Source organism: Gossypium hirsutum, chromosome A04, assembly GCF_007990345.1.
Source record: "Gossypium hirsutum isolate 1008001.06 chromosome A04, Gossypium_hirsutum_v2.1, whole genome shotgun sequence".
Classification (NCBI taxonomy): domain Eukaryota; kingdom Viridiplantae; phylum Streptophyta; class Magnoliopsida; order Malvales; family Malvaceae; genus Gossypium; species Gossypium hirsutum.
The window spans coordinates 28,800,384-28,809,494 of record NC_053427.1 but is presented as its reverse complement, the minus strand read 5'-3'; the positions used below and the strand labels follow the sequence as shown (position 1 = coordinate 28,809,494).

Genomic DNA, 9,111 nt, shown 5'->3' with positions numbered 1-9,111 from the left:
GACTAAAATTTTAGAAAAAAATTAAAATTTAAAAAATATAATTCTTGGTTATAACTTTATGAAATACACATTATTCTTATATTTTTTTTTGCTATAACCATTTCAAATACTCATATGTGTTTATGCTTACAATATAATTTCATAACTTAAATAAAAAATATTTTTTAAAAAAATTAAATCATGTATGAATATTTAAAAAGCCATAAAATAATTAAATTTAAGTGTAATTACTCTAGTTCTCACATTCTCCTAATAATTAAAAAATATAATTAAGTTACTGTAATTACAATCAATTCATTGGACTCACTAATTTCAAGTTTACCCACTTTTATGTAATTACACACAAATCTAAATATCATATCACTTTCCAAAAATAAATTTTTGTACCCTTAGATTAAAATTAAGCCCATTGGAAGAGCTCCTTTACAATATGTATCCCATTACTATAAATTTAAGCCTACAGGTGCTTAGGCGTTGTTGACCTAAACTTTAAAATGTATATTAAAATACGCTAAAAATATTATACTTTTTAAAAATTTAAATTTAACCTCTATATTTTAATTTTGACATTAAATCCTTATGCTTTTATCTAAAAATCATAATTCCTTTAAAAAGATACAAAAATAATTTTAACCTTCAACATTTATCCCTTTTATCAATTTGATCCTTACTCTTTAAAGGTACATAAAAATAACAAAAGGTGTTCTTATATACTCAATAAGAAAGTATAGAAAAAATTAAAATTTTTTCCAAAACTTAAGAAAAAGAACCTTTAAAATTTAAAAACAATAAAAATTAATGAATTCATTTAAAAATTCGTTAAATTATAAAATAATATAAAAGGTTCCAAAAATGTTTTACTTACTCTTTGAAAAAGTATCCAAAATTTGAACTATTTGTTTGATATTGTTAAAATCGGATTTAAACAAACATTTTTTATTTAATTTGAAAATTATATTAAAACCCGATTTAATATTGACTATATGAATAACCTAAAATTTGGAAATACCTTATTTCCTTTTAAAAAGTAAATAGCATATTTTAAAAAGAAAATTAAATTGGTTTTCTATTTTTATATTTTTTTGAATTTTTTTTAAATTTTAAGATTTTTCATTGAAAATATAAAAAATTTAATTTATTTTACAATTTTTATGTAGTTTTAAAAACTAAAGACCAAATTGACAAAAACTATAAACATTGAAAGCTAAAAAGGTTATTCTACTTTTTTTTTTAATAAAAAAATACTCATTGTGTCAGTTAAAGTACAAAAAAAATATAAAGACTAACAAATATCTCAAAACTAAAGAAAAAGAGCCTTTGACATTTAAAACAAACCTATAAATGTTCGTTAGTCCGGTTAAATTAAGTTCGGATTAAACTTGTATACAATATCAACATCACACATAATTGCTCAAACCCAGCACAATATAAACCTAAAAATTGTCCAAACTTAATTTTTTTTTTAAAATAACTAATCCAAATTTGTTTAAACTCAATATTATGTTTTTTTAATATATATATTGTCTATTTAACATTTAGTATTTTTTATTTAATATTTAAGATATGAACTGCTTTACTATTACATTTATTTATTATTATACCATGTCTAGAACTATCATAACCTTTTCACACCCTTTAATAAGAAGATAAATGCATTCAAACCAGGTCTTCTTGTTTTGACAACAATATTAATACCAACCGAGTAAAAAAAAACATATTATAAACTTAAAAATAGGCAAGATTAAGTAACACTCAAGCTTGAAATATTAAATCTAGAATCCGACCTATATTTTAAACAAGCCTATTTTTTTAGTGAAAACTTATTTTTCAAATTTAATATTTTTATCCAAACTTTTAAATACCGAAAGAATGAAAGAACCTTTCAGCTTGAACAAATAGCTCAAACTTTGTATGAAACCCTATCGAGGCCCATCGCTTTCCTTTTAACTTCCCAAAATGTCAGAGAAGAAGAAACAAAACATAATTTTATTTTAGCCTGCTTTTCTTAAGGCCTGAATATTAACATGGGAAACGAGATTTCTAGGTTCATCCGCAAATCAAATAACAAAGCTATGGATAATTACATAAAACAACAATAATAATAAAGAAGTAGAATTGTAAGAAGAAAAAAAATGATGGCAGCTAGGTGAAGCACCATCCCGTTAATCATGAAGTTATCCTATCCGTAAGTACTTTTCTTCCAAGATTTTAAGCATTAGAGAGATGGAGGAATATCACATACGAAACCTCGTATTCCATTTTTAACAGATCAGTCATTTACTTTGGTTAACAAAAGGAAGAACAACCATAGTTTTCTTTGTTCAATGCAAGTTGCACTGAATTGTTTTCCCATACAAAATTAAATCAATCAAGAAGAGTTCATTAAGTAAAAATTCAGCACGTCTGATAAGTTATTTGGCATTTAAACTACATAGCATGTTATGAGCTGATTTGTGTCCCAAAAGTTAGTGCATGGCATTCTAGATTTCTCATGTTGAGCTGCAAATAGGGAAAAAAGAAAACAAAACAAAAATTAGCATGGATGGTGCTTCTTGTACAGAAAAAGCTTGTCATCATGTAAATGATCTAATTAATAGTTAAGCCTGTCTTTAAACCTGCAAAGGATTTACCAAAAATCTATTAACCTCTACTACTCTGAGTGCAACCGATTAAGTCTAGAGAAAAACTTTACTAATTGCATCATTTCCCTTCACTCACCATTTAATAAAGGATGTAACAAGTAAAACCTGTGTTCCAGAGGAAAAAGACAACTACCAGCTAAAATTAAACACCTAAGGACGAAGTGCCTCTAGAATTCAAGTGATACAAGGTTATTATATCTTTACATTTTTGTTTGAGAACTCCGGTAACCGACAAATGGAGCAAAAATAGCAAATCAAACTGAAGCGACAGAGTAGCACAATGTCATGGAAGCTTATTATCAACTCTTTGGACCGTCCTGCAATTACTTTCTTTATGGAGGCAGAGGTTGGTGGCTATTGGTGTTAAACTCAAGTAAAATATATGCCTTGAGATCTGGGTTTAATCTGATTACTATAATTTACAAAAAAGGTGGCTGTATGACAACTGACAAGTATGTTTTTCTTCTTATATTTAAGAACTCTGGGTATATGGTTAGGAAAGCTAAAATCTCCATGGAATTGGTTTTTCACTTGCATGCTAACAGTTCACCATGGAAACTTAAATTAATTACAACCTCCAACTCAGAGGAATTTGTTTTTATATGTTAAAACAGAATAAGGCACCGAAAGGAAAGCATGCAACCAGAGAGCAACTTCTATGGTATCAATCCACACTTCCCCTTCCTTACCATTTCTCTTTTCTTCCTCTCCCTTATTGACTCTGAAGAAGAGTCCTAGATTGTATTACAATAACTTCTATACACAAGCATTTGGTAGATGACTAGAATGTTTCTTGTCTTTTAAACGGGCTGACAAACAAAACATCTGATTATTTGTCATCTACCTAGTAGAGGGATATATTTGGATAGAGGACACACCAGAACATGATTTCAACTGCTTTAAAAGTACAATTACACTATACAATAGATTCAAGACATTTGTTCATATTGTAGGAATGACACAAACCTCCATTTCCACGATGATAGCTTAGGTCTTAGGTAATGAATAATACAGACATGCATTTCCTCAAATTAGTACAAACATGGTAAATTTATCTACTAGTTTCAGGTCTCAACATCCTGGAAGGTGAAAAACACTTACCACAACGGCAACTCCAGTTTCACAGAATCTAGGAATGCAAATAAGTCTTACCAATTGCCCTTCCAACCCTGCATCAGTTAATAGTAAGAAGACTTTAACAGCCTGGTAATGAAATAATGATGCTGCTTTAGTTGTTGCTTTTGCTTAAAGTTGATTTTCAATAGGTAAGGGAAAATCTTGGAATAATCACCTTTTAACAAGCGAGTTTCATATTTTTCCTGATTACCAACAAAGTAAACATCAGGACAGCTATCAATTAGGAAGGGATCCCGATCAGTGAAAGGATAACAACCTGTCATTCAACAAAAGCAGTAAACTTGACTAAGCTCAGGATATAAATCTACCAGCTACCTGGTTTCTGTAGTAAATAATCGTAGCAGCCTGTTGGGCAGTAACAGGACCAAAATATTAATATCATTTTAAACTCAAGATCTGAAGCATGTTAATGTTGACATTGCTCAGGATCAATCTTCATTTTACAAAATCAGGAGCCTTCTCCATGAAGTGAGTCTTTTTCATTTTCCTTTGAAGATTATATGACTTACTGATGGGTGCTAAGCCTCTTAAATTTCCAAGTTAATGAACAAGTTTACATATAAAAATGACTAAATGCACAAAGGTGCATATATATGAATATATAAAAGTTTTACCAAGAGTATTCGGTGCGGTTGGTGCCAGATGCCTCCATCTTAATGTCCTTTCCAAGAAGTCAAGTTTATCCTTCGCCTCCGAGTACTTAGTGAGATCGTCTATGTTCTGACCTGATGTTCCAAGAAATCTTGAAAATAAAGGAGCACAATTCAGCGAGCAGCATACATTTAATTTGGCTGAGCCACTTACAATAAGTTATATCCATGTATTACCTGATGCTATCAAGCTCAAAACAATGAGGATTAGTGCAGGACCTAAAAGTGTTATAAGTTGCTGACCCTGGGAAAAGGCACCTATTCAAAGGCTGAAAGGAGCAATATATTAGAAACAATACAAATGCAATTGTAACTTACATACTCTCAACTTATAAAGCAAATGTCAAACCTGCTGAGGTAAGGCAAAATTTGCAGGGTCACTAGATCCAGGCATGATATCCAATGGCAAACTTGCAGCAATCTGAACATAGGTGAAAATAGATAAGCAACAAGAGCAGTACAGAAACTTCAGGAGGCTAACCTTAAAGTGCTGATCATCACAATCGTGAGAAGAGAAAACCTGAGTTAACAGAATATCCAGCTCTTTAAATGGCTCAGACAACCTTGACTGATCCTTTGAAGCTAAATTCTGCCCAAAGATTATCATCCAAATGTCAGTGTAAGATGCGTCCAGAGTTTACAGATTATCACCCATCAAGAATGGTGATTTATATTGTCAACATCATAAGGACTTACTACAACAGCAAGACCTTTGACTGGAAAAATTAAGTTACATGGAAAGTTCGATTTTTTTTCTCTTGTAGAAATGGAGGGGACATACAGAATTTGTGGCTATTGTTCAATTAGAGAATTTTGCAAGGAGGTCAGTGCTACGTCCATGAGACTATTATTATTGTCAAACTACTCTGAAGAGAGATCCTAAAAGGAAAAGCCAATGATTCTTTTTTAATGATCATAATTTATAGAAGAAAAGCATAATATTGACAGCCTTTCCATAGTAATAGATTAAGTTAAAAATAAAAGAAAAGGTTTACCTGTCCATTAAGAAGTCCATGAGAAATTTCAACAGAGTTTCCAACAATCACAAGATGAACTATCTCTGCAGCAAGTCCTTGCTCCTATTCATCAATATTATGAAGTAAGCAAACTGTAACAGTTGATGAGACATTGTAAAATGGCTGGAAAAAAAGAATATAACAGAATTGGCAAGAACCTCCTCATCTCCTAGATGCCCTGTTATGTGATCAACAAGAAGCTGAAACTGAAGGGGATTAGAGGAGCTGCTCCCGATGCTAAGCCCAGAGACAAAAACAACATACTTGTCTTCTCCTGTCCAGAGTCAAAATTTGAAGACTTTGAGGCCTTGTTTACAAGACAGAATGGCTGAACTTTAAGATACAGGCTATGTCTACTGAGATAAAATGGAAAGGCTGAAGGTTCATGAGACAAATCAAGGCTGAATATTTAAGAAAAATTCAACAATACATTATAAAGCTAATTTTCTTCCTACCATTCTCAATACTCCAATCCATTATTCTGCTGTATTCATGGAGAAAACCGACAAGAAACAACTAGCAGATGTGATTCTTCAAAATGCCCAACAAAGAAAATCTATAACATCAAACACGAGACAAAACTAGGTGCAGCTAGTCAAGAATGCTTGGACATACTAGCATCTCATGTCCTGAAATCTAAGGTTAAGAGAGATACAGAGATAGAGAGCTCTGCTTGTCAACTCTTGATGAATGAAAATCACTTTATAAATCTGCAGAAATATGCAGCTTTAATGCATGAATCCTTTCAAGACTAATGAGTCGTATCATTTCCTCAGTCAAAGATGCAACACCTTTCATTTTATACATGGTGAATTGACAAATTGTTCTAGTAATTTCTCTATTTTAGCAAAAAAACAAGAAAAAATCAGTTACAAACCATCTGTAGTTTTCTTAGCATGTTAGATAATAGTATTAATCTAACCAGGGATAAACACTGTATGCAGATTAGATAAGATGAGGAATGCTTATATCCAATAGAGAAGTGGCTCCTTTACAGAGTTGATGCAACTTTAGAGCAAAGAACATAAATTCAGAGGTAGAAGGGCAATCAGATCATACTTGATTTTAGCGGTCGTTCAATCTGAGGTGGTAAGCCAGCTTCGAGAACATCTTCAACAAAGAAGGCTCCTGCACTGGTTTCCTTTCCATGCAACGCAACAACAACACCTATCAAACGCATAGCGTAAGTGAAAGATCAACATGTTTCATTAGGGTAATGTTTGAGCCCATAAATTCCACTAATTGAAGCCTTGATAGTGCATAAACAGTAAGTTATTGCATATCACTCAATGGCATGCATATCTAGATCATAGAAGCTTGTGTTTAAAAACAAGGGGAAGAAAAGAAAAGAAAAGTTCAAAAATGATAAGAGTGAGTAAAATTGAATGCAATGAACCAAATAGTTGAGGCCCTCAACAAGCTCATATGATTTCCTCTAGAAGCTAAAGGCATGAATGCAATTAATAGTTTGATAATTGCTCAACATGGTAATCTATAAACAAGGCTTTGAAGCAATTAAGTGCAACAAATGCAATCATTTCCAATGGATTGACAAACAAGTCAATTGTGAACAGAAACTCCAAATATGGATAGTGAATTGATAGCAATACAGACCTGTTACATAAACTGAGGGTGAAAGCTTAGTACCGCCAAGCTTCACTCGTCCGCTTTCATCTTCCAAAACCAAGTAGTCATCTTGATGCATAAAATTATGAGGTTTTATAAGAGGGGCAACAGATCTCTGTAAATTATAAAAAGATTATACACAGAACGTTCAAAGTCAAACAACACTGAATTTCCAACATAGAGTTCAATATACAAAATGAAATAAACTAATCAATAATATACATCCATTAACAACCATATTACCTCCTTAGAGTATTCATCAAGAATGCAAGGTTTGAGTTTCATATGCTTATAAAGAGTACCAACAATGATGCATTCTTTGCCTTCTTCGAGCTCTAAAACTGTACAAACTACAAAAAGAGAGAAGGAAAATTTTTAAATTATTCCATGGAAACTAAAAACTCGATCAAACTACAAATTTATTTGAATCCCCATTATCTTTAGCCACAACCAATGAGAGGACTGGAAAGTTCTGGTACTTCAAATTTCTAATGTGAAAAAGTACACTACAGAGGCAACAAAATTTCAGATGCACAAATAATACCAACAACAAACTCATCAGAAATATGAGCAACAGTATCTAGTGCATTTTTTTTTTCAAAATAGAACCTGTCACCTTGAAGAAAGCTTTTGAATGAGAAATACTTATCAGAGTCTATGTTACTTGGACTCAAGTGTATCCTACGTGCATTGCAAGATTTTCTAAGTTTTTCCATCTTTTTGGAGAATCCTTGGAGATCAAATTCTCATGTGTGTCAGAAACGAGTGTCGGACAAGGGTACTCCAAGAAGAACGAAAATTCCGAGCAACATAGGTCAGACTAGTCCCCAACGAGTATGAGTACCAATAGTAATTCTTAGCCACAATGCAAGTATTTCAAACATAACCTTCCATGCTAATCAGTCAAAACCTCTAGAATGGAATCCAAATAATCACAGGGTAAGGACACACCAATCAAAAGCTAATACCAAAGACTTTTTTTATATTCACTGCGAACCCTAAGAGCCCCAGACACTGCAAATTACAAAAATTCCTTAAGTCCAAATGCAGGTAACAAAGCAGCCAAAAATGACTAGCCAAAGCTGCTGCTTGCTTCAAAACCCAAAACCCATAATAAGAAGAGGGAAAAAGAGTACCATAGTTAATAAATTAAAAGAATAAACAATTTTGGAAATCTCCCGAAATATTCCTTTTTTTTTTAAGAGAGGTTACCGGGGAGATGGGATTTCCAGTTGGGCACAAGGGAGTAAAGCAAAGTTCTCATCATGTGAAGACGAGCAAAGTAAATTTGACTGTACTGCTGGCCTCTGTAAACTTCCTTCTGAATCTCGAAATTCTCATCCTAAGACACAAAGAAAAAGGGGATTATAGTTTCACAAAATCAGAAGAGATTTTAGGATATTGTGAAAGGGAAGAAAATGAGGTTGGAGTTACTAAAGAGAGGTAAGTGGATTGTTTTCTCTGCAGTTGTTCTTGCGAGTCGACTTCCATGGCGGGAAACTTGGATTGGAGACTGAAATTTCTCTACGGCAATTCTTCTGAGTGGAGAGATTTTATACATCCAATTCACTTTACGATGTATTTATTTTAAGCCTCAATCAAGCCATTCGGGGATGTAGCTCAAACAGTAGAGCGCTCGCTTTGCATGCGAGAAGTACGGGGTTCGATACCCCGCGTCTCCAGTCTTGCTTAATTATATGAGCATTTATCATGTTTTTTTTTTCCTGTTTTCTATTTTGCAAATCTCTTTCTACTATTTTATTATTGAAAAGATTAATACAACATTTAGTAATTAAACTTGATATCAATTACTTTTTTTTCCTTATTTTAAATTTTTAATATCTCAAATGAGTTAGTTGATGAGTTATATAGCATTAAAAATATTATTTTTTAAAAAATATGTTGGAATTCCTAAGATTAAGGACAAAAAACTTACCTTATTACTAGGAGTTCCCTTGTAAATAGAAACTAATTTCAGTCACTGATTCTTAGGAAGTTACTGTTTTTTAGGGATTGTTTTCCTTGTTTGTGTGAATTCCT

General features: G+C 32.2%; 1 protein-coding gene across 1 annotated transcript; it reads right to left on the bottom strand.

Moving 5' to 3' along the window:
• Nucleotides 1-2,253: 2,253 nt before the first annotated feature.
• LOC107948426 (DNA polymerase delta small subunit) lies at nt 2,254-8,752 on the bottom strand. The gene is made up of 14 exons (XM_016882968.2): nt 8,506-8,752; nt 8,284-8,413; nt 7,315-7,421; nt 7,060-7,186; nt 6,505-6,612; nt 5,604-5,719; nt 5,425-5,508; nt 4,950-5,018; nt 4,779-4,850; nt 4,607-4,698; nt 4,394-4,521; nt 3,934-4,035; nt 3,744-3,811; nt 2,254-2,499 (listed from the first exon to the last, which is right to left on the bottom strand). The coding sequence occupies exons 1-14, from the start codon at nt 8,560-8,562 to the stop codon at nt 2,440-2,442; spliced, it is 1,320 nt and encodes a 439-aa protein (XP_016738457.1). The 5' UTR covers nt 8,563-8,752; the 3' UTR covers nt 2,254-2,439.
• Between the last annotated feature and the right edge of the window lie 359 nt (nt 8,753-9,111).

Bases quoted from the DNA above. Each gene is read 5' to 3' on its own strand.
- LOC107948426 (XM_016882968.2), bottom strand. From the start codon at position 8,562: ATGGAAGTCGACTCGCAAGAACAACTGCAGAGAAAACAATCCACTTAC. The intron at 6,613-7,059 runs GTCTGTATTGCT...TGCGTTTGATAG, and splicing joins ACCCTCAGTTTATGTAACAG to GTGTTGTTGTTGCGTTGCAT. The intron at 4,036-4,393 runs GTAAAACTTTTA...GTTGAATGACAG, and splicing joins AACCGCACCGAATACTCTTG to GTTGTTATCCTTTCACTGAT.